Genomic DNA, 26,119 nt, shown 5'->3' on the forward strand with positions numbered 1-26,119 from the left:
GGGAGGAAGCGCACCATTGATTTCATTGTTCTGTTTATTTTACATTCCCTAGAAAAGAAGAACCTGCCATAGATAAGTATCTTATTTCAAGGCAGCTGATTCAAACTTTAGGCACTTGACCCTGAAGCCCCAGAAAGGGCAAATACAAGTGTCTGGCGAGGTTGAAGAATACAGGGGCTGGAAGTTCCACATCTAGACAGGGATCTTAGGATGAACAGCTGGCATCATCTTGAGGTATACTGTACTGGGGTGTCCTAGCTTGCTTTCTATTGCTGTGATAAACACGATGACCAAAAGCAGCTTTGGGCGGAGTATTTGTTTCATCTTACAGGATACAATCTATCAGTGATGGAATCGAGAGAAGAACTCACAGCAGAAGCTTAAATCCAAAGTTCCGCACAGGAATAGGATGCCACAAGCTTGCCCCCAGACTTGTTCAGCTGCATTCCTTATCAGAGCAGGTCCACCTGCCTAGAGCTAGGCTAAGGGCTGGGCAATCCTAGTTAATCAGCATCAAAAATGCCTCACGGAAATAGCCACAGGACTATCTGATGGAAGCAACTCTTCAATGGAAGTTTCTACTTCCAGGTGTATCAAGTTGACAGCCAAAGTCTTTTGGGACTGTCTTGGTCAATTATTGAAACTGCTTCTTAATTCTTCCGTTGTGTTTTTGTTTTGTGTTCATTTATAGAAAAATTTGTAAATATGCCAAGCACATGGCAGGAGCCCAGGTATTTTGTCCTTGTTTAGAAATATAAGGGTGAGGGCAGAGCTCTGATATTTAAGTCTCCTTCTTTCTTCACTTTTCACAACAGTTATGAACTTGTTGCTGTGGCCCAGCTGAGAATCTGATCTTGTTAATACTAACATTTCATGTGCAATTCCAAGTCAATACTCTCTACACAAAAGAGGTTGACTTGCAAGTACAATTCCTAAGGAGTGTCTTTCTTTTTATTTCTTCATAACTTTTTCAAAATTACTGGCATTTTTGGAGAGGAATGTGTCGAGACAGGGTTTCTCTGTGTAGCCCCAGTTGTCTGTAAACCTGGCTGGGTTTGAACTCATAGATCCGCCTGCATCTGCCTCCTGAGTGCCAAGATTAAAGGCCTGTGCCAGCAATGCAGGCACAAAAATTACTGGCTTTAAATTAAGTTCTTTGTGTGCTGCCTGTATAAATTATGACATTGTTGTATCTGTACATGATTGTAACTTGCTTATATTCACTGCTCCACCATGGTCACCTTTCTATATCTCTCCTGACCTTTATGCTCTTTTTTCTCCCCACAAATAGTTTCCTTCCTGCTTCTCTGTCATATATGTGCTTGGAGCACACAGGATGAAGCAAGCGTTGGATAAACGTACAGTCAGTGGGAGGCAGGATTCATTATGGGTTTTCTGAGTACTCAGGTGACTGAGTATGTTATGTGGTGATCATTAGGTAACTGCTAGATGAAAAAAGGAATAAAATGAGCTAGTTGTACCTCTACTTTTTGCTTTCTATGTGTTACACATCATTTAAAAATCTAATGGAGGTGATGTGTTATTTAGCAAGTATGTGGGATGTGGGAACTGACCACCAGTTTTAATATTGTTGCTATCCCAATTAGTGATGGAATGCTGGGCAATCTAAGACTTTTAAAAATGATTTATCTTTATCAGTTTTTATTATGTGTATACATGCGTGTCTGTGTGTGGGTATGTGCTCATGAGTGTAGACACCTTCAGAGAGGCTGTCAGAGAAGATGCCAAATCGTAAAGCGCTGGAGTTACAGTTCTCTGGCAGTTGTGAGCCACCTGATATTACTTATTGCTGTGAATCGATGTTGTTTATTGCTGTGAACCAAACAAGTTCTCTGCAAGAGCAATATGTGTTCCTAACCACTGAGCCATCTCTACAGCCCCTGTCTATGATTTTAAATAACTACCTAAAATTATTTAGTTTTGTTTTGTTTTTTCTTTGTTTTTCGAGACAGGGTTTCCCTGTACAGCCCTGGCTGTCCTGGAACTCACTCTGTAGACCAGGCTGGCCTCGAACTCAGAAATCCGCCTGCCTCCGCCTCCCAAGTGCTGGGATTAAAGGCATGTGCCGGGCAGTGGTGGCATAAAACAACTTCTATCTTCAATATCTGTGCTATGTACTATGCTAGATACTATATCTGGTGTGTGTGGCACTATTTTGTTAATTAAATTTGAATATTTTTATCAATTTGTTTATTCTTAATAGTTTGTTTGATTTGGTTGGGTTATTGGTCTTTTTCAAGACAGAATTTCTGAATAGTCCTGGTTGTCCTTGAACTCACTTTGTCTGCCTGCCTCTGCTTCCTGAGTACTGGGATATAAAGGTGTACACCACCATGCCAGGCAAAAATTTAGGTCCTAATGTTTACTACTAACAGGTTGAACTATCACTAACTTCATATAGTTAGTGCTGTCAAGGCATAGGCATAGATGTGTAATATTACATTTAAATTAGCTATATCATGACATGTTTAAAATTGAAAACATATCTTCTTTGCTGTCTTTATAAGTAAAAAATTTATAAGTAAAATTTAGGGAGAAATGCTTTACATGTCTTCTTATAAGAATGAAATTTATATATTAAATTAATGCTGTTATTGTTAAAGTATACTTATTAAGAGATCCTAAATAAAGCTGAAATTCTACTAAATAGATGGTATCTGGGTTTTAATGTAACTCAGAATCATTGTAGCTTTGAGTTTCCATTTATAAAAAGGCATAAATACATGATTTATATTACTTTAAAAGTCTTCACTTGAGCCTGTAAATATTTTATAAACACCTTTTTCCTCTGCATGTAAATTTGTAGGACTGTTTCCTTAAGTCCACTTCGGAAACATAGCTAGGTATGTGTGAACTACAAACCACTAAAGGAAGGTTAACTGAGCCATAACGTTTTGATCCATTTATTCAAAAGACATATATGTCATTCTACAGGGAAAGCAGGGAGAGGTGAGTAAATGTCACACTGCACTCATAACGAAAGCATTTAAGACAGATGCATTCTATAAACAATATTATAATAAACGCAAACACTTTCTCCAATTTTGTTATAGGGTTATTAAAGTGTGCCTTGGACAAAAAGAAGCATATTTCTGGAAATCTGTCTTCTATTGTGGGGTGAGGCTCGAAGGCAGAGAAATAAATAAGTCACGATAGCTCAAGCGAGATCAAATCCTGATTCTATTTCTATTAGTTTGTCCAAAGCAAGATTGCAAGAGCTTGGAACGTCTTAGGTCAGAGCCGGCTGCCAGAGGAGTTTTCTCTATCAGATTGCTTTACCCCTTGTTAACTCTTACATTTCTTTTTGTACAGAAAACGGCTTTACTGTGTAAGTCAAGGGGTACAGTGAGTTGCTGGCTTTGTTGCTGGCTTTGTTCCTATGCCTCACAACTTTGTTCCTACACAGACATTTCGGTTTAAAATACCCTGGAACCTTCTCTGTGTTTTTTTGTTTGTTTGTTTGGTTGGTTGGTTGGTTGGTTTTTGTTTTGTTTTGTTTTTTAAAAAGCTCCTTTTTACAACTCTTACAAGTGCTCTTTTTTACCCTTTAAGGAGGAAGCCCCTAGAGTGTTTGTTGTTGTTGTTGTTGTTTTCTTTTGCTTTTGTCATCCTTGTTTACTTTTGAGGTGGAAATAATTGTGCTGATAGTTTTCTATGTCTATAGATGGTTATCTTTTAATATCTAGAGAAGCAAAGAGGCCTGGCTTAAATTCATGTTGCTTCCATGCCTTCTAAATCCACACTCTGTGTGTGTGTGTGTGTGTGTGTGTGTGTGTGTGTGTGTGTGTGTGTTGTTAGGAATAATAACAAACCCTATCACATACCTCACAGTGACAGCATATTATACACAGGCATGGTTTAAAGTGTTCTCAAACAGTCATCGCAACTACAGTGGGTGGTAATTACCCTAGTGTGCAGAATCGAAATAAGGCATTGAAATGAGTCATGTAAGTACTGTGTGCTAGAGGCACAATTTGAATGCAGATGGAGACCAAGCTCACTATGTAACATTATATGTCTTCCCTGAAAACGCACTTCTAGTTCCCTTCAACACCAACCAATGTCTGTGCAGCTATAAGCCATGAAAACAATTCCCTGCCCTTTCTAAAAGCATTTGAAAAAAAGTCACTGAAAACCCTTCCTTCTAGTACTGCACCTTAATTCCTACTTCAGGTCAGTTCTTAAATCATGACAGAAATAATTTCTTTCATATGTTAAAGACCTTGCCATCTCATTATCTGCTTACCTATAATAAAAATGCTAAAATTAAGAAAAGGTTACTTCATTTGATTGTTCTATTTGTAGTAAGTGAATCACAATGAGTAGAAATAGAAATTTAATCCCAGCACTCAAGCAGAGGTAGACAGATCTCTGTGAGTTCAAGGCCAGCATAGTCTACACAGGAGTTCCAGGACTACCAGGATTACCTAGAGAGAACTTGTCATCTCACCACCCTCTCCCTGGCCCCCTCCACAAAAAAAAAAAAAAAAAAAAAAAAACACTATAAAAAAAACAGTTTGACAGTTCATCTAAAGTTTACTATGGAGTTCTTACATGATGTAATAATTCCATTCCTGGTTTTTACCCAAAAGAAGTGAAAAAACATGCACATAGATATAAAAATAACTTTTATATGCCTGATGTAACTGTCGTCTTAGAAGTATACTGCCTTTGTCTGCTAACCTAGACCTAGTCCTCAAAGCTTCTAGCCTCTGTACAATCTTACCTAGGCCTAGAATGTTTTCAGCTTCTGAGACTTCAGCTGTTCTGGTTCAAACTCCTCTCCAAGCTGACTGGTTTCAACTGGCTTCTGACTTTTTGCTGTGCTTAGCCTCCTAACTTTGGCAATCTAATCTAATCTGGCTCCTTCTTTTATTGGCTAAACAGATAGGAGGTCATCTACCTAGCTCACCTGCAGCCCCTAGGAAGCTACCTTTAAGCCCAAGATTAGTTCTGGAATGCAAACAGTTTGAGCATTTATGAGCAGAGGTGAGTCTCATGTTCCCAGGTCATTTCACAGCCTCCCAAAGAGGCTTTGACATCAGCGCTGGCTTAGTTAGATTTTCTCTTACTGTGAAGAGACACCATGATCATAACAACTCTTTAAAAAGGAAAACATTTAATGGGGGCTGGCTTATAGTTTCAGAAGTTTGGCCCAGTATCATCAAGGTAAGACACATGGCAGCATGTAGGTAGATATGGTGCTAGAGAAAGAGCTGAGTTACACATCCTGATCCACAGACAGTAGCAAGCGACTGAGACACACTGGCCAGACTTATAAGATCTCAAGATGACTTATAAGTGGGCTTATAAGACCTCAAAGCCCACTCCCCGGTGACACATTTCCCCCAACAAGGCCACAGCTCCTAATAGTGCCATGCCCTGTAGGTATGCATTGATATAAGTGAGTCTATGGGGGCCATTCCTATTCAAAGCACTACAAACACCTAGATGTTGCTTTGAATTTAAATTATTTTCTGGAAAGGTTTTAAGCTTAACCACTTAAACTCCATGCAAACCTTTCCTTGAGAAAAGCCAAAACTCTAATTTGATTAATTTTTCAAATGTTAGTTTGATTGGTTTATACCTTTAATTATATAAGACTCAAAGGCTACCTTAAAAGGCACAAATTGCAGCATAGAGTTTAGAGATTATATCAGATACTAGGCAGATCCTCAGATGGTTCAAGTTGTATTGGCCCTCTCCTTTTGTGACTTCAGAATACTTATGGCACTTGGTGATTGCCTTCTGTCATGGGTTGATTCTCACTGACTAGTAAGCAAAATGACCTTACAGTTTTACAAATCCTCCCACTGCCTAGAGGATAAGGTATGAGAAAAATTCTTAGGAAATATTCCTGGCTCCCAGGAAGAGGAATGTCACATGGTAAGACAAAGTCAGTTTTTTTGTCGGTAGTTTATCTTAGCAGTAAGACTTGCTGGAGTGAAGAAAACTTAAGATATTATAACATAATTTTATGAAAGATATCATCCATCCCAAGGAGGCACAACATGGCTATAACAATTTTTCATGTACAATGTTTCAGGTGATAATATGTAATAAAATATAAGTGTATTATTTCCATAATCTTTACGTAACTTCCCCTCTGCTCAAGAGAAAAATGAAAGGGTCACATACGTTGGCTAAATACACTCAAGTGTCTTCCCAAAACAACATCAGCTGAGGCATTTTATGTTGGGTTTTTCATCAGGGCCAGAGTGCACATGATTATCATAAACAAACAGGATTTCTGGTCATGTGCTTACTTGTTCAATATGGCTTCTAGCTGAAGTGTTCCCTGTATATAGTCTTCAGACTGGGTAGGGATTTTTCCCTCCCAATTTGAGTTTCTGTGTTACTGGTTAATTTAAAACATCCTCCTATTTCTCATAATAGTAGTCTTTAAGGCACGTTGTTTTCAATTTTATCATTTTAGAATTTCTTTTAGGCAGTGTTTTGCCAAGGAAACTTTTGGCTATAGGTCCCTGGAGACTTTGTTAAAATGTAAATTCTGACTCAGCAGGTCTGGGATGAAAGGCAAGATTCTTGTTTCCCACATGCTCCCAGATGATACCCATGCTGCTCGTTCAAGGACCACTTTAATGAGGGAGAGATTAAAACACATCCCATTTGCTTGAGCATTTAACCCCAGGGAGAGCAGGAGGGAGGGAGGCCAGAAAGGTGACAAGCTGCTGTCTTTCCTGGGTAATCCCTGTGGAGATGGAGGATTGATGATTAACAGTACGAAGCCTAAAATTTTCCTGAGGGGGTTTTCCCTTCATTATCTGAAAAATTCCTGAGACAACTGAAGGTATGACATGATTTGTTAAAAATTCAAACTTCCTCTCAATTGAAATGAGGGACAGATAGATTCAACCACTTACCCAGATATGTTTAAAGCAATTTTTTTGGATTTGTTTTGTTTTGAGACGGAGCTCTGACTGTCCTAAACCTCTCTATGTAGACCAAGCTAGCCTCCAACTCACAGATCTATCTGCCTACTCCTGCCTCCAGAGTGCTAGGATTAAAGGCATGTGCTATCTCACTCTGCTAAAGTATTTAAAAAGTGATCCTGCCCCTGGAAGAATTGAACAGTTAAGAAAGATTTAAGATCTAAGATTTAAAATTTAAGATCTTTCTTAACTGTTCCATAGTTTTCATAGAAATAACCTTTTATGTCAATACTTATTCAACATACCTATAGTGTGTGTGTGTGTGTGTGTGTGTGTGTGTGTGTGTTTCGAGGCAGGTTCTTTGAACTTGCTCTGTAGATCAGGCTGGCCTTGAACTTAGAGATATGCCTGTCTCCACCTCCCCAAAGTTGAGATTAAAGGTGTGTACCACCACAGCTCAGCTTCACATCTGCATATTATAGTAATAAATAAAATTAATAGCTATTTGGGGACAAACACAGTTGATATAACTGTAACGCAGGAATAATGAGTACCTCATGAATGCCAGTCATCAAGTTTCATATATACATAGATCAATATGCTCTGTAAAGGATGGCAGAATACAGCTCAATCCTACCAAATATTTAAGTGGTGTTCAGAGAAGGTAACTACTCTTGACAAAGCAAAAAGAAAGGAAGTGGGCCAGTGACATGGCTCAGTAGGTAAAGGCACTAGCCACCAAGGTTGCCTGCCTGAGTTCGATCCCTGGATTCCACATGGAAGAAGAGGAAACAACTCCCACAGATTGTCCTCTGACTTCCATATGTTCACACACACACACACGCACACACACACACACACACATTGTGACAAAAAGCAAAGACATGAGATAAAAAATAGAGCAAGGAAATGGAAAAGACTATTTAAGATGTTTTGTGTAGAATTTCAGTGATGTGCAGGGACACACACAGATAAATGTAAGAAAATATTTTTTTAACAAGATACAGGTATTTGGAATAAAATCTATTAAAGGTTCAAAAGGTTTGTGAGAACAACATGTATTAATCGGGCAGGCATTATGGGACTTTCTTTGTCCAATATAGAAAATCTATAATATTAATAAATGTTTAGTCTTTGTTGTCATTTTGGTTTGTTTTGGGCTATTTTGTTGGTTGTTTTTACTGAAATAACCTTGACAAGCCACTTGCCAAACAAGTTCTCTTACTTCATAAAGGTCAAACTAGACACTAATGAATCCAATGGACCCTAATAGCCACGTATTTCCTCAAAAGAATACAGTTTTAAGTCCCAAGTATTACAGGGATCGATTGGCAGCTTTATAACTCCTTATAACTCAAAGAGGTCGATCTGTGACAAGACTGGAAAAACAAAAAACATATACATTCGAAATAACAAGTTTTGAGAAAACTGAGCTAGTCAAGGGAAACCTGTGTGCAGGTTCAATTAGCCGGCAGGCTACCAATTCAATAGTTCTTGCCTGAGGATTTTGAAAGACAAGATTTTGGTAATAAACTTAGTAACTATCCTAGGAATTACACTAACACATTTTTCTCTTGTTGCTGAAAACAAGAAGACAGGATGGAGCCCTTTTTCTCTCGTCACTGACTAAAAATGAAATCATGTTAGGTACAGGCTTAAAGTAAATTCTAATGGGCAATTTATTTTGTTTCTACCTGCTAATATTTGTAGTCATGCTGTATGCTACTCTATTGATCTAACATGTGAGAATGTGTGATACCTAGACTATAAAGAATTATTTTATGAATGCGTATTAACACTACGACGCAAAGCCAATAAAGCCCCATCACATTAACTCAGGTGTGCTATATTTTAAATTGATACATATTTCAAGTTCTATTACAGCTAATGCTTTAAGATGAAGGGAATTGAAAACTGAGTTATTGCAAATTAATTTTTTTCTGAGGAAGATTAATTTGAAACCTTCTCATTAATGCCCACAAGCTCGTAAAAGGATTCTGAAATTGGTATAAGTCGCTTCACATTAACTGCAGGCAGTAAGGTGAAGAGGTATGAGGGAGGACGTGTGTGTGAAATGGTTCATGCACTTTTATAGATTTTTCATGTAATGACAGAATTCTGGCTAAAACAGCTAATTAAGTAAGAGAGGCACAATGGTTAGGAAGAAACTGTTTTCATTACTCTGTGTCTATATTCTACTGAGGCTGGCCACAAATCATTAACCTTGCAGATTGGGGGTGGGGGGGAGGGAATCAATTTTTTTGATAATCTGAAGTTCATTCCAAATGCCTATTATATTATACATACTGAATCATAAAAGTATTTGTAGTCAAAGGTTTAGTATATTTTACTCCACCTACTGAATATTTTACTTACCTTCAGGCCTTAAGTCAGTTATTACGAAATATTTTCCTATGTAGCTGGTAACTACTTGGGTTCTCATATCATACTACTTACAAAGTACCTGGTGTGTTTTTTACTTTTTGATATTGTGACCTTTTCTCAAAAAGTAAGTTTCAAACCAGTAAGCATTTCAGAGTGTATAAATGTACACAAAAGAATAACAAGATCTTATCACTAGATTTAAGCATTTAAAAATACTATACATCAATACTATATACTTAAATAGCATTTATTGATATTAATTGTATCTATAGCTTTAACATATTAATAAGTTCCTCAATATAAATCACTTCTTGGCATTTTTGGTAATACCCTGGTAAGAGTAACATGTTTCAACTGGAGAAGTCTGTTCAGATTAGCTGAGGGGCCAACATTCTTTGTGAGGTCTCAGATGTGACTGCTAATTCAGTTTCCCTGTCACAGTAGATGACTGCTCATGATTGTCCTAAGACATCATTAGACCTAAGAGAAAAGCCTGACACAGCACAGGAAATGAGGTTCTGCACGCTTTCTTAATGTCCCATCACAGTATGAGTAACCAAGCTTTGGGAGTTGTGATCCATTTTCAAAAATGTTTTCTACCACTACAGTTCCAGTCACGTAACGATCTCGTTTAGATTAGCTCACCTTCAACAGATCTACTCAGTGTGTACCTTACATACGAATTTACAAGCTCTAGAAAATCACAGTTGTGCACTAATCATCAGTAACAGGGGAGGGAAAAGGCTATTGTGAAGATATTTAGTGAAATTCAATCATGATGTAATTCCCCAAAGCATGTACTACCTGAGAGTAAGAAACTCTAAAGGTTTGTATTCAGTATATTTCATCACCTTCAGTGACATTGTGAACAAATTTGTGTACCAGATATAGTGTGAATTAGTCTCCTATAAATAAATCAAGGCCCTTTATTTTCTGTATCAATACCAGAATCTATAAGTACTTAATTAGAAATGAGAAACTATTTTGGTAATACCCTGGGTGGCCACAACTCCCTTCATAGCCAAGGATGACCCTCAAGTCCTTCCTTATTCTCCCTTTGGAGATTACAGGTGCTTTTCTTCTAATTTGTATCTTAATGCAAAGAGCTGTTATAATTTGTTTTGTGATGAATCTAAGTATCTTTGAGGATAAACTTTTCTTAATGGAGAATTTTTTTTTTCAAACTAAAACTGGATGTTTTACCCTTCCATCTGTTTTACTATAGTGTATAGTGAAATGAGTAAGGCACATGCTGTCAGTGCTTAGGAAACCTGGAACACAGTATTCCAAAGGACATACCATGTCTGCTGTGGGAGGTATCACAATGGACAGCAGTGTCTTTGCAGTATTCCAGCTGTTGAACTACATATACAATAATTAAAGGTATTTCCACCAGTTTCCTTAGTTTCACTTTTTTCTACGTATGTATGCATGTATCTCTTAAAAAGTTATTTCCCAATGTATTAAATAAGATTAAACATACAAAATACCTTAATTATACAACCTTTTTATTTAATTTTCATTAAACAATGCAGAGATTTTCTTATAACAAAGACTTTAAGAAGTTTGGGGCTAACAACTGCAATTTCGAAAGCAAGCAACTGGAATCAGCCAGAACTAGCACAAAGGTACACAACACAAACCCACTTCAGCATAGGAGAGGCAGAGGAAACCACAGGAAGTTTAACACTCACACAAAAAGCTAAATCGATGGAAACTAGCCTAGGAATGAAGACTCTGTACACTTAAAATGCTCTAACTTTGCAAGGGGAAAAACATCCCTTGGCTCAGCTCTCTCCCTAAGGCTATTCTCCTCTCTGTAGCTGGGTATTTATTTTCCTACAGAGGAATGTCACTTGGTCAAATGGCTAGCTCGTGCTTATTTCTGCACACTAGGTATAACATGGTATCTAGGTGCCATGGTCAAAAAATAATATGGTAGCGCTAATGAAAATGTATTAAGTTCCATACTGCTTTATTTTAAAGCACATCTCATAGGAACATGTTATGACCAAAAGGCTTTTGTGAGTTGTAAGAAATATTAAGTTAGCTGAGCAGAGTTGTCAGTCCCCCTGGGCCTCGGTTCTAGTAAGGTGATGACAGGAAAGTAGTCTGTGAAGGTTATCAAACTGTATGACACGTCAAAATGCAAAGACTAAGATTTTTTAACTTCTGATTCCTGCTGACCAAATGGATTCCATCTGTGTATGGATAGTGGTTTATCAAGAACCTGGGAGCTTTATTTGAAGGAATAACAAAACAAAACAAAAACCTTCATTACTCAAGAAAGTCCAACCCCCATGTCTGATTCTTTTAGATGGTATGAAAAATCTACTTACAATCAGACTTGGGGCTTAAGAATTTTTAGAGAAATGTATTAGGAGATCACTTGAGTATTCCCAGAAAAGGCTTTATATAATTCAGCTGACACTACAACTATCCTGCAAAATCACCACAGTTGGGACCAGGCAAAAATATTAATGGTCTCAAAAAAGTCAGATAAATGAAAATTATCTTTTTACAGATAATGATATTTAAAAAAAAATCTACACCACAGACTGTTAGCTCCAATATTTCAAAAATAATTCCAAAATAACTAAATATTAGCATTACTACAGTACTCTACTGCCTCCAAAATACAGTATTTTAGTTTTCCAAAACATGTATCTTAACATTCTGTCATTCAGTTCAATATACAACCAAAACACTTTAAGCTATCTTAGTATATCAACACTGTAACAAGCCACTTTCAACTTTTCTGTAGTTCCCCGTTTACTCAGTATTTTTAGAACGTGGTTAACAAAGTGCAGACATGTTATTATTCCTGCATCTTCCTCATGGCCTTATTTGGTATGACGTAGACATTTTCAGGGTACTTAGTAGAGTAATAGTGACAAAGTGAACATGCCCACTCCCTCCACCCCCTACCCCCAATCAGAAAATAAAAGGAAAGCAGAAAGCGACAGGACTAGAAATAAGATTAAGGTCTAGAGAGAAGGAGACCTTAAATGGTTAAAGTGTGCGAACACAGAAGACAGCCTTTTGCACCACTTCATGCCACAGAATAAACTTTGAAGGAATAACGAAGTACTTCTTAGTTGAAAACCATTCAAGACGCACCAGTGGATTTCTGGATTTGTTCCTTTAAAATCAAAATACTCTGCCTTTGCTCAGGAGGCAGCATGGCAATCTGATCTGCAGTCAGCTGAAGAACCTGCATGATCAAAGCTGCTTTTTCTTGATCTTGGGGAGTTACCTGGCTTTGCCCAGGGCTAAAACTGCTAGGCTGGCCTCCACCTTGCTTACTGGCTCCTTGCATGCCTGCTCCCTGCATCCCTCCTTGCATGCCTGCTCCCTGCATTCCTCCTTGCATACCTCCTCCCTGCATCCCTCCTTGCATGCCCGCTCCCTGCATCCCTCCTTGCATGCCTGCTCCCTGCATGCCTGCTCCCTGCATACCTGCTCCCTGCATTCCTGCTCCTTGTATACCTGCCCCCTGCATGGCACCTCCAGGATTTCCCACTCCAGCAATGTTTGGAACCTGTCTAGGTCCCTGAGGGCCACCTGCCCCCATATTAATGGGGCCAGGACCCTGGATTCCACCAGTCATTGGACCTCTGGAACTAGGGCCAGGGCCCCTCAGCTCTAGTCCTCTTGCATCCATGCCTCTTGCTTCCATCCCTCTGGTTTCCATGGCACAGGTCTCCATTCTTCTCTCCATTCCTCGAGGCTCCAAGACCTCCGTTTCCATGGGCCGAGTCTCCATCCCTCGAGATTCTCTACCTCCTCTACCATCCATAGGCAGACCTCTTTGGTCTATCATGGGACCTCTGGGCTCTCCAATTAGCATTCTGGGATCTGCTGCTAATGGTCCTCCTCTCATATCATGTGCGGCAGGGCCACGGTTGTCATGACCATGATGCATTGGGGGACCCTGATGGGGTGGTCCCATATAACCTCTGGGCTCTACTTCTCCAGTCACTGAGAGCAAAGTCCCTCCACGTGGGTCATTTGGAGCATCTCCCAGTAGTCCTCGAGGAGGTATGCCACCAGAAGGCATGGGTCCACGAGGTATTGGAGGTCTAGGATCTGATATCTGCATCTGTCCTCGCTCTAAGGGCACTGGACCAACCACTGGCATGCCAACTTGTGGCTGCATTGCTCCTCCTGGAGTTAAGGAACCAGGTCCAGGTCCAGGTCCAGGAACTGCAGCCGGTATTGGCCCCGGAGCTGGAATTCCTCCCTGGATAGAGGTCTGCATCAGAGGAGGAATGTCCTTCACAGGTCTTCGTGGCAAATGCTGAGGCTGAGGGGCAGGATTCTGCTGGTTCAGCATAACGTTAGGTCCCGGGCAGAGGCCAGGAGCAGGGCCAGGGCCAGGGCCTCCAGGCCCCCCGGGCCCACTAGGTCCAGGCCCACCAGGGCCAGGCCCAGAGACAGGCTGAGATTTGCCTGGGATCAGTGGTGTGACATGTATCTTACGATGCAAAATTTTCAGTGCAATCTCTGGGTCCATGATTCTCATCACCACTTGTGCCTGCAGCAGAGCATACGCCAATTGTGGGTTCTGAAGTAGCATGTTTCGAGCTTCCTGGTGACTGTTTTGGACACACAACTTCATTTGCTTCATCAGCTCAAACATCTGCTCTGGGGGCAGGCTGGCGACTGCTCTAGTAATCGATTCTGGAGCATCTTCTGGATCAATAGGGTCCCCATAGGGTGAGTCGATGATGGGGGCTGCCGGGCCTAAGCTCTTTAACTCCTCCTTGTTCTTTTCACTGGCAGCATTGTCCACCCGGAGCGCTCTCCCACTAAATTCTCGCCCATTGAGGTTCCGCATGGCACTAAGAGCAGTTTCCTGGTCTTGGTACTCGCAGAAGCCATAACCCTTGGGCTTTCCAGTCTCTCTATCGTAGACGAGACGGAAACTGACAACAGAACCAACCTCTGAGAAAATGTCCTTTAACTGCTCCTCCGTCGCCTCATACGGAATGTTCCCCACGAACACCGAACGCAGTGATCGATCCATGGCTGGGTCTCTGACCGCCAAACTCGACATGATGCCTGCCGAGCGTATAGCGGAGAGTAAATTCGTCCAAGGGTCGTCCTCTGGCGAACCACACTTCCGCTCAGTAACGGAAGCAGATACCAAACTCCGGACAGAAACGTTTCTGTTAGAAATCTGTAGTTCCGCTAGGCCGCAGAAACTGCTTCCTGAGACCGGACTAATTTATCTATCGCCTTCCGCCCCAGGCTGTGAGCTCTGTTGTCCTCTCCTAGTTACTGACAGCAGAATTCCTTTCCATGATCCTATTGGTCGAGTTTCCCCGGCGTCCCGCCCCCGTTTCCTGTGATCGCAGGATGCATTAGGAATGACCTCATTAAAAATGGCCGATCGGACTTCACTGTGGTAACCAGCAGCGTCAGCCTCTCCTTACCGAGAGGGCGGTTTTCATTACATTCCACCGGCGGGAAACCGCCAACCGGAAGCTGATTTAAAGCTTAATGTTTTAATTTCTGATACATGTGTTTTCACAACTGCTTTCGTTTAGTATAGCATATTAGAAATATTTAAAATTATATTCAAGATTATGAGGTTAAAAATGTTGATATTTGTCCTTTAAAATACCTTAAAAGCATTAAAAAAAAATTCTCGCAAAGATAAAATAACGCTTTTGTCAGCTGCAGTCCCACCCTCAAGCTATGCCTTATTTAAATTGTTACTAGGTATCCTCCTGGTGTCTTCTGTGTGTGCAGGTTGTTGCTGTGATCATTCCTCCCTCCCCTTCGTAATTTGACATTAATGCTGAAGTGGAATTAACTAAAAAGTATGACTGCAGAGTATGGATTAATCGATTTAACTTTTACTGTATACATATAGGTAGTTGTGATTTATTTATTTATTCATTTATGTATTTATTTATTTAGAGACAAGGTCTCTATGTAGTCCTGACTATCCTGGAGCTCAGGCTGGCCTCCAACTCCCAGAGATCCTCTGCTTCTGCTTTCCAAGTACTGGGACTCAACACCACACCCAGCTAAGATGTGTGTGTGTGTGTGTGTGTGTGTGTGTGTGTACGTACGTACATACATACGTACATACATGGGAGAGAGGGATGGGTGGAGAGACAGAGAGAGAGAGAGAGAGAGAGAGAGAGAGAGAGAAATGGATTGAATTCAAAGCCAGCCTGAACTACATATTGAGTTCCAGGCCAACCAGGGCTACATAACTTTTTAAAACAATTACATTTATATTTAGTGTGTGTGTGTGTGTGTGTGTGTGTGTGTGTGTGTGTGTGACTTTTACAGTTGTGGATTATATAGCTCTTAGGATTATTTGTAGGAGCTGGCTCTCTCCTTCTACCCTGGGATCAAACTCATAGGGACAGTGCTTTACCCACTGAGCAATGTCTCCTACTCTAGGTTTTAGAAGTTGAATATTAAAGTTTCTTATTTTTAAAATTAATTCCAGCACAATTAAATCAGTGTAGACTTAGACTAGTGAAAAGCCCTTAGTTAATTGGGCATGGAGTACTGTTCTCTGATACAATGTTAATAATTATGACTAAAACAAGCATTACCAGTTAAAGTTTAGTATTGTAACTTATGTGCTCTGTATACATAAAATGCATTCAGGATTTTGAAGACTAAGCACAAATATATAAAACAAAATTATTGCCAGTTTTATACTTTGAATACTGCCTTTTTATGACCAATATATAATATTCATAGTTCTAACTTGGAAAAAAAAATCCAAAAATATCATGGCTTATATTTTGTTTTGTTCTTGGTTTTGTTTTTGTTTTTTTTTTTTTTTTTTTTTTTTTGTTTGGGTTTTTTCTTTGTAGCCCTGGCTGCCCTAGAATTTAGTCTGTAGATCAGGCTGGCTTTGAACTCAGAGATCAACCTGCCTCTGCCTTCTAAGTGCTGGATGTAAAGGAGTGGGCCACTATACCCGGCTATGGCTTGTGTTTTGAAAAAACTGTATATGGTATATTTTTACATTCAGTTTTCAATTAATTCAATAAATTAAGATATCAGGTGTACTAAAGTTAGTTTTGTTGTTTTAACACAGGACCCCTCTACAGTCAAGGTGACCTGAAATTCACTGGATTTGTAGTTCAAACTGTCATCAAATTGGCAGTCCTTCTCCTTCTCCCAGTGTATGCTGGGATTAGAGGCAAGCACCTCAAGCCTTGTCTTTACCTGACTGATTGTCAAAGAAAAACACAATAATAAAGCAAAGAAACAAAGCAACATGTGGGGCCTATGGGATACTTAAAGGTATTAGAACATTAAATAAAACATTCACCATTAACTGGGCGTGGCAGCTCACCTTTAATCCCAGCACTTGAGATACTTTTGGGGCATCCCGCTCTCTATTCCTAGTTCCAAGCTAGTGATGGTCACACAGACCCTCAACACTTTAACACTTATCTCTGTTAAAGACTACCAACTTAGTCTCTTGTAGAAATGGTGTTTAAACTCTTAGTCTGAATTACTTTGGGCATCTACCAGTCAAACTAAAAACTAAATGCCTTAACTAAAGACATACATGTTCTCAGCAAACAAGACTGACCAACAAAATCACCTAGATCTCTGACAGATTTGGAAAACATGGTATTTACAGCAGGGGTGGTCCCACAAGCGTGGAATGACAAGCACATGGAAGTCAAAGGCAGGCTGAGGTTCATTTTGAGCTCAGGGATAGTATGGGCTATGTACTGAGTTACAGGCAAACCCAGGGTTCCTGTCAGATCTCCCCTCTCCTTTTAGCTGTTTTCAGAAATCAAATTTTACACAAAATTGTAAACACTGTAGTCTTTGTGAGTCTATAAAACGTATTAAAACATTAAATAAAAAAATTCACCATAAGCTGAGTATGGTGGCTCACATCTTTAATGTCAGTATTTGAGACTCGTCCAAATACAGCTTGGTCTACGTATCTAGTTCCAAGCTAGTCCCAGATATTCTGTGAGATCCTCAAAACATAAAATACACTTTAAAAGAAATCACTATAGATTAAGTAGATCAAATCTAGACATTCTTAAGATATTTTGAAAAATGTCAGGTACATTTAACCCTGCATGTTGAGAATTGACTTGAGGACCTCAAGTTTACTACTAAATTATAATCTCAGCTCTATCCCCAGGGACATTTTTTATTTGTCTTGGTCTCTTAAGGAATAAGCAAAACACTCCACAAAGTTTTTTCTAGTCCCTCCCCCTACCAGTAGGTTAAAAATAATTCTGTTTTCCCTTGGATGCAAGTAGATCCTCATCTGGACGTTTTTGTTAATAGTAATTCTTTTGCCTCTTAGTAGAATTGTGACTTTGCATCTATAACATCACTCAAGGAAATATGTAGGTCTTTTTATCCCTTGACCATCTGCCTCATATTTCTTATTCCATAAATATCTTTCCAAACACTGTCAGTACAGCAGTGTGAAAATCAATTTGTTAGAACAAATTCTCCGCATGAATTTTGTGTACTGTTATATCAGCCTCATCAGAAAAAAAAAAAAAACTCAAAAAATGAAGGTTTTCCACGCTTCTCATATAAGAAACACAGATATCTGTTTGCTGAGGTGTAAAGGTAATTTAATGAAGGTCATAGATGGAGAACTGTTCCACTTCAAGGAGAGAATCATACTATAAATATATAGATGATATGTTAACATGTATAGATGAGGCATTTTGTTTATTTGGGTTTGTTTGTTTTGTTTTTGTTGTTTTGTTTTGTTCACCTGTGTAGCCTCAGACCCTGAGGGGAAGCTTAATCTATGGAGTTCCTATTACTTCGTTATTTGAATGGATGATTTAAAATGTCATTAGAGTTTGAGAACTAACAAGCCATTTAACCTAGAAAGAAACCAGTGACATTAAATAGCACAGTCCCACTTGTAACTGCCTGCTGCCAGGATGCCTATTGTCTTATTCTTGGGTAGATGATAATTCCTCCAGGATACTATCTTTAAGAATTAGATACGCGGGGCTGGAGAGATGGCTCAGTGGTTAAGAGCACTGACTGCACTTCCAGAGGTCCTGAGTTCAAATCCCAGCAACCACATGGTGGCTCACAACCATCTGTAATGAGATCTGATGCCCTATTGTGAGGTGTCTGAAGACAGCTACAGTGTATTCATATATAATAAATAAATAAATCTTTAAAAAAAAAAAGAATTAGATACGCCGTGAAGTATCTAGAAATGGAATAAAGTAATCCAGAAAGATCTATATTCCTAAAGAAGGCTTCCTGGTAGAAATGTTATTGAGGGATGGTTCACAATCTATTGTAGACAAATGGAACAAAAGCGATTCAGATATCAGCTGTACTTGGCCAAGATAGGACATTGGGATTTGGTGTTTTTTATGACCCAGAAGCAAGCTAAGATGCCTGGTGATCATGGGATGGGACATAGTATAGCAGTCCTGACAATTAAAGTCATGAAAACAGTTGTGAAATGAAAGTCCCTGTGATAGGGGAGACCCCCACTCAAGCCACAGGAGATTATGGCCACCCAGAATCACGCAAAAGACAGAACTTGCTGCAAACTGCAAAAGGCTTTATTTCGGGATATCAGCCGGCTGAGGCTAGACTCACAAGAGGAGCGTCGACCCCGAGGCTTGGGAGCAAGGGGTATTTAAAGGAGAAAACCACAAACCAGGGGGGTGAAGGGGGAAACCAAGAGGGAACAGTGGAAAGTCCCAACCCACATCATAAAAATAGTAGAAAATTCTTAACTCATTATTTAGCTGGTCATAAACCAGGGTGGGGAGTGGGAAACATCCTGTACACATTTTATTCAGGAATGTGACCTTAACCTGACCATTTTCTTGTGGTCAGCTACTTCCTAGAGTAACTTAGCCAACCTGCATTATTAGTTCTGCTATTCTTTGTTGGAACAACCTAGCTGACCTGCCCCCTGGCTAGTTCTTTCTTTGGGTGGCCAGCTAGTTCCTGGAACCTAGGACTGTGAACTTGCTAACCTTAATTCAGATGGGGGGGGGGATCTCAAACTTCTCTATGAATTTTTATATCTTTTCAATAGTAAAGTCAGTAGGCTTCTTTCTACCTCCTGATTGCATAGGCTCATAAAAGCCAATCATGTTGCGTTAGCTTCCAGCAGAGCTTTTCAATCCTTTTCACCTAAGTGTGGCATCTAGCCTTCCTACCTTTAACATACTGTAGAATGTAGCTTCATTTTTACTACTCACCCCTCATCACTTTGTGTGCTTTTCTCTGGCTGGCCTGCTCACTTCAGTTTTCATTGTGTGCAGTCTGTGTTTTTTACCCCCTGACTTCTGCCCATTTGCCCCTGTACTCATGATTCCTTCTTTTCCCAGTTCTTACATTCATTTCACCACATTTAAGTTCTCATTCTTCAATCCTCACCTCAATGTCTTTTCTACTAAAAAGCAATAGTATGCGTCTGGCGGCCTTGTACTAGAAGTGTCTTTAAGTTAGGCAGCCATAGCATCCTGCTTTATAGCTGATTGGAGTTAGGTATAGAGGTGCCAATGAGTTTTACACGTGCCACTTGAAACAAGAAATCAAGTTTGAAAATGATCATTCTATTCAGTGAATGGTCCACATTATACACAGTAAAAGGAAAGCTAGAGTTACCTGGTCTCTTGAAATTAAGCTTCCTATTGCTCAATTAGCCTCGTAGTCACGGGTTACTGAGGTCTGGACGCAGCCTCCATTGGCCTTTTTCCTGATTAGCTCTGAGTGTTACTAATTGCAATTTTGACATGACAGTCAGCGCTACGGCAACAGATGGACTGTACATACAAAGACTGAATCAGTTGAGAAAGATGTTTTCTTATTTTCAATTGATAAAGCCAATATAAAACTTCAAATAAAGACTTTTAAAAGCATGCAGCCACATAGATAATAAATTCATTTCTATGAAAGAGCCTGGATTTCTCAGATCCCAAATTAAGCTTTTCTGAGGCATATTTCCCCCATATTTGTAATACATTTAATATGTAAAGAACATAGAGGGAAGTAAATAGTAAATTCCACTTACTTATGATTCACTGTGGTTGGCAAGAAAATATTATGTAAATTTGAGGCTCTGAAAGGATACCACTGCACAACTACAAGTTTAGATGGAGCCAAATGGTATATAGCCAGTCTATTGACAGGCTAAGAACGTGAGGCACAAGGACAACAAAGCCCTGGATCAGAATCAGCTGCCAACTTACTGACATCATCTGTAATTGTATCTAGGTCTTCAGTCTCTCCCAAGCAAACGATGTTAGCAGAGAATAGGATGAAGTGGGTTAGACTTCAGGCTTGAGCCTTAGACTTAGGTTGTCAAGAAACCATACATTTGGATGAATTAATTCTCATTACTCCTGCATTGGCATCTTTCAAATGAAAATACTATTACTCATGTTAGATATAGATTATGCAGAAGACATAAGCTGTATTTTATCATTTCTCATACTGTTTTATTAATCTGCATTTCCATATAATGGTAGTATGCAAAGCAGAATTTCAAGTGGAAAGAGGTACAAACCTTACTCTGATGTTATTTTGAGAAGTACATTGTTCTTGTCACTGAAAGGACTGGATGTGATAAGCCAATGGTTTGTTGTTAGATCATATTATTTTAAACTTGTAAAGAGTCAACTCTAAACTCTAAAACAAGTAACATTGTTCAAATATGCACATTTGTAGCTTAGTATGGATCATTTTCAGGCTTAATCCCATAGGATACTTCAGTGAGAGTTTTACTAATCATAGCAGTGTTTATGTTCTTTTAGTGAACCATGAGGTGTTCTCTTCAGATATTTGGTTAGCTATCATTGTCATTTTTATTAAATGGGCTTGTGTGAACTTTTACGATGGATGGAATGCACTCTGCTAACACTGCCTTGGTCTAGCTCCTATTTGAGTGCAGGGCCATGTTTAAGTTGTCATTCAGATGATTCCTTTTGAGAAGGCACTGCCAGACAAGCCCAGATATTCAACCATGGGAAGGTGGAACTAATGGGACAAGAAGCAGAACTCCGCCACTCTTGCTTAGAGCTGTCACCTGAGGGAACACAGAGAAAGCAAGTAGCCTCATAAGTATGGAAACATCCAAGTCCCGAATTTGGAGCTGAATAAAGATAACGTATTTAAGAGGAACAATTCATGGATCTTTTCAACTTTTATTCTTCTCTGTGAGCAGAATAGTCAAATACCCAACTTCAAAGAAGTATCTAAATTACAGTTCTCTTCATAAATTTGTGTCATATTTCACTTCTGAGGCAATGGGAGCCTTAGGATCAACCTATTGTGATTCCGAGTTATGGGAAAGTGGTCTTCCTGAATCAGTTAGGGGTCAGGATTAAAAACATCGCCAACAAAACAACAGTGTGACAGGACATATTTTGAACTCCTTATCACAGTTGAATGCTCCCCAAACAACATTACTTCAGGAGTGCCAGTTTAAATTTGTCATATTCTAGACTCCCGAGAATTAGAATGTAAAATGTAGTGTATAAGAGAATGTCATAGCTAGTGCTCTGTGGTGCAGGTCCAGAGACCAACTGCAGTTAGAGAAAGGAGCAACATTGGGGGTTATCTTAATACTCTCCTGTGACCTGTCATGACGGAGAGACCAGTCTGGTAGGGATGCTGTGATAACGTACCACAAACTGGTTGGCTCAAAGAAGAGAAATGTTTTCTTGCATAATATGAAAATGCTGGCAGCCTTTCTTTCTCCTGCAGCTGCCCTCACAGTAGCCTCACCTGGCCTTGCTTCTGCGTAGACAGCCCTAGAACATCTGCCTTCTCATGAAGATATTCAGCAAATTAGATTGGCTCTTGGTGCTTAAGGGCTCATTTAATCTCACGTAGTATCACTAGGCCCTAACATGAGACATAGTCACAGAAGTCACCAGGTCTTCAAACATGTAATTGGGAGAGCTCACAAATAAGGCATAGTAGCCAATGATATTGATACCTCCAAGAAAATAAAGAACTGTTTTTTTCAGGATTTCATTCCCCTCTCCCAATCTGTGGGTGTATGTGTGCATATGTGTGTGTGCATGTGTGTATGCATGTCTTTCTGTGTATAAATATGTGTGTATATGTTTATGTTTCTGTATGTAAATATGTCTATGTGTAAATATGTATGTAGGTGTTTATATGTTTATATTGCCCTCCTTCACCGGGCAGTGGTGGCGCACGCCTTTAATCCCAGCACTTGAGAGGCAGAGGCAGGCAGATTTCTGAGTTCGAGGCCAGCCTGGTCTACAGAGTGAGTTCCAGGACAGCCAGGGCTACACAGAGAAACCCTGTCTCGAAAAACCAAAAAAAAAAAAAAAAGCAAAAAAATTGCCCTCCTTCACACCTTATTTATTTATTAATTTTTCACATTTATATAGGCTCTTTTGTGCTAAGATCTAGCTCTCTGCTTTCTCTCCTTTGTTGAGTCAGTTCTCTGCGGGAGAACTTAAGTGCCAGGATTTCTCCTATGGCAAACCAGGTTTACCCATTAGTTCAGTACAGCAAAGGGAAGTGAGTTCTGGGGTGAAGTGGAACTGGCCCCCAACTCTACTGGTGCAGGAGAGATCAACCTGAAGTGCTGGGAATTAATGTCCCTTATCTGTGGGGTCACAGAGAGGTCCGGGGCAGGACCTGGTTAGGATTCAGAGCTGTCCCATTTACCAAATTCAGATTTTCAATAAATTTGGTTATTGTGCAGCGGCATTAGTAAAGACTGAATCACTGTGAACTATGGAGTCCAAAAGTAACTGTAGTGGACAAACATCTGTAACTCCAAACATGAAGGCAAAGCACCTGTATACATAAAAGATTTTCAAAAGAAATGCTTACTTCATAATTCATGATCTTCAGGAAACACACACTGTGTATATATAACGGATGACTTTCTTGAAGTTGAGTATGCATTTTTAAAACTCCAAATGCTTCCATCTGTCATATAAAAAGATTGATAACTCTGTCTCAGCAGTTTAATGACACAACAATAAACAGTGACTCCGACTTTCTGATTGTCGTCTTCTGCACAGTCTGCTGCTGACATTTAGGTTGAAATCTGTATCTACTTTCTCATCTGGCAGGACAATCGGGAGAACTTCTTCTCCCTGGCCTCCAGGTGTTTGGCAACTCCCTCCAGGCTCCAGGAAACAAAGCAAGAGCCTGCAGGGAAACCAGGAAGTGCAAATGACCTATTCCTCCTGGGCTCAGTCTTTTGTTAGATCTTAAAATGGAACCCTGTGTGTCAGCCCAAAGCCCGGAGGAGTCCACAGAAGAGAAGTTGGTGCCTGCAGGGAGGATAAAAACAGAAGTGCAAAATCTCCTCTGCCTATTTAGTGGCTTGCAATCTGCGGCCAAGGTCCCAGGAAGGGGTAATTGTTGCAGCTATTCATTGTCACCATCGAGCCTTCCAGAGAGAGGCCAGGTTCCAAGGAATCCTCCTGAGAGCAGGTGTCTGCAGATGGAGCGGCTGAGGCGGAGGCAGGGGGCAGCTTGCACCCCCATCCCTAGGAAAACCGATTTGAAGCATTTCCGTGGGAGCCAGAGAAAACTTTAGAATACCACAGTTCTTCAGCACATCTGACTACTCACAGTGCATGTGCTGTGTGGAACGAAGTCACTGGACGGCTTCTAATATGGGAGCTTAAATGTGAGCCGAAATGTGACGTTCACTAGAATCGTCTGTTTAATTTTCTCTCGAATTTTCATGGAGGATTTTTAATGTGCGGGTTCAAGTTTGGAGCAGAGAAACAGCTGTGCCTGTGCAGAGTTTACGTTCCGTCAAGACACAGAAGACAAGATATGAGCAGTTTCTAAACAGAACTGTGACTTGTTTGAATTCCTTAGAGCTATATAGAAAAGGAAAATGGCCCTGCCATGTCTCTGCTGACTCTTGCTCAAGTGAAAATGAAAGGAATTTCTTGATCATTCAGTGAAGCACTGTGACTCTTCTTTGTCATGCTGGTAATCCAGTGTCAGAGGTCCTGGTGGTCACTGATAGCTTTCCCACTCTCAGCCCGTGCAAGTCTGATGGTATCTGGTGCTTCCCACCACCTAAACAGAGGACTTGTGAGGACTCTTAATTTAATGCAGAAGGATTAGGAGTTCAAGACCAGACTCTATTACAGAGTAAGACCATGTCTCAAATACAACATCGAACAAACATAAGGATGCTGACTCTGGTTGAGCATGCCTCTGTTTGCAGCACTGGAGGCAGATGATGCAGGATGGCCACAAGTGTATGATTTATTGAAGGAGGAACACTGGGGCTCCGGAAAAGTGATTTTTACTGCTTCTGCTAGTTTTTAATTTTTTTCTTTTTTGTGCCAGTGTGCTATATCTTGGGGTGGTGTGTTCTGAACCCTATCAACATTTATATGGTAAATCATTATAAATTTTTAAGGCTTAGTTGAAATAATATTTGGAAAACTAGGATTTTAATACAGTACCTAGGAGTTTCATTACACACCTATCTTGTGAACATAGGCTCTGTGTGCTGGTTTATATCCTTCCTTGGATGTGAAAGATGTGAAACCAAATGATTCTCACTAGATCAGCAATGTGAAGGGTGGGCTAAGTGCTTGTTACATAATCACTATGAGGACTTCTTGACAGATGGACGAGCTCAGCCACACATAGGTGGATTTGCCCGAGGTTAGATGATCAGTAAAAGGTAGATCTGATCTGGGAAGAGCTGGCAAATGCCTGTGTGCAGTCCCACTAAAGGAAATTGTGAAGTCCTGAAAAAAGCCTAGCTTGCTTTTTTTTTTTAAAATAATACTAAATGTGAGGTTTTTCTCCCCAAGGAAAGATTCTTTTAAATTTCACTAGCAGCCAAATTTCCCAGCATTTCTTGCCTTGTCAGCTGCCTCTGTGTTTGTCTGAAAATGAAAATACAACATAAAACCAATGGGGAGAAACTGGGAAATCTGTGACCACATGACAGGACCCTGAAAAGCCCTGGCAAAGGTTGGTTTTGTCCTTTATACCAAGGCACTGGAACCGGCTGCCGCTCGAATAGGTGATTTACTTGACACGTTTTTAGGTAATATATTGTATTGCCAAGAAAATTCATTGTTGTGAGTTCTTCCCTAAGCTTTGGTGGCTGCTTACTTATAAAAACAGACTGCCTAGGAACTGTAAATTATTTCACAGAAGAGGAAAGTAGATCGGAGACAGCTATTAATTTAAGCTGTTTCACATTGATACTGGCGTTCCAATGAAAGAAATGCATGGCGGTTAAAATATGTGATTGTTTGGTAGAAAGAAATACATAAACTGGCAAATCTCATGTTTGGAGTTTGGAAAGGCATTAGTTACAAATAGGGTATTAAAATGGATGGAATGTTTTCTAACTTGAAGGCAAGAGTGACAAATGAGGAAGCATTCTGTAGACTCTAAAACAGCCTGCACACGTCAGGCGTGTGCAGGTTTATGTAACACACAAAGGATGGGATCGGCAGGCCAAAGATCTCACTATCTATCTCTCAAGAAAAAGACAAGCAAGCAGTATTTATAACCCCAACTGTTAGCAAGAATCTGGAAAAGAATGACTTCAAGCTTATAGGTCAGTATCCACCGCTGCTTTCAATTCTTACCCTTAAACTACGTCTATCATATGGGTGGCCATACCTCTCTCTCTTGCTGTGCAGAGAAATGAGGCCACAGGCCTGCACCATGGGAGAGACGGTCACCCTCAAGCCAAGGACTAAGGCACATTTACAACAGAGGGTGGTGTGAAAGAAAGAGAAATGATCAAAAGAATGTGTTTTTAGACTCTCTCTCTCTCTCTCTCTCTCTCTCTCTCTCTCTCTCTCTCTCTC

General features: G+C 40.0%; 2 protein-coding genes across 2 annotated transcripts in view; one reads left to right on the forward strand and one right to left on the reverse strand.

Annotated features, from left to right (window-relative positions):
• Nucleotides 1–26,119, forward strand: part of Prkg1 (protein kinase cGMP-dependent 1) — a 1,042,192-nt gene that overhangs the window by 542,836 nt on the left and 473,237 nt on the right. The gene's annotated exons all lie outside the window — the stretch shown is intronic.
• On the reverse strand, nucleotides 10,791–14,421 carry Cstf2t (cleavage stimulation factor subunit 2 tau variant). The gene has a single exon (XM_028764012.1). The coding sequence runs from the start codon at nucleotides 14,356–14,358 to the stop codon at nucleotides 12,409–12,411; it is 1,950 nt and encodes a 649-aa protein (XP_028619845.1). The 5' UTR covers nucleotides 14,359–14,421; the 3' UTR covers nucleotides 10,791–12,408.

The sequence above is a fragment of the Grammomys surdaster genome, unplaced genomic scaffold (genome assembly GCF_004785775.1).
Source record: "Grammomys surdaster isolate TR1022 unplaced genomic scaffold, NIH_TR_1.0 141, whole genome shotgun sequence".
In the NCBI taxonomy this organism is placed as follows: domain Eukaryota; kingdom Metazoa; phylum Chordata; class Mammalia; order Rodentia; family Muridae; genus Grammomys; species Grammomys surdaster.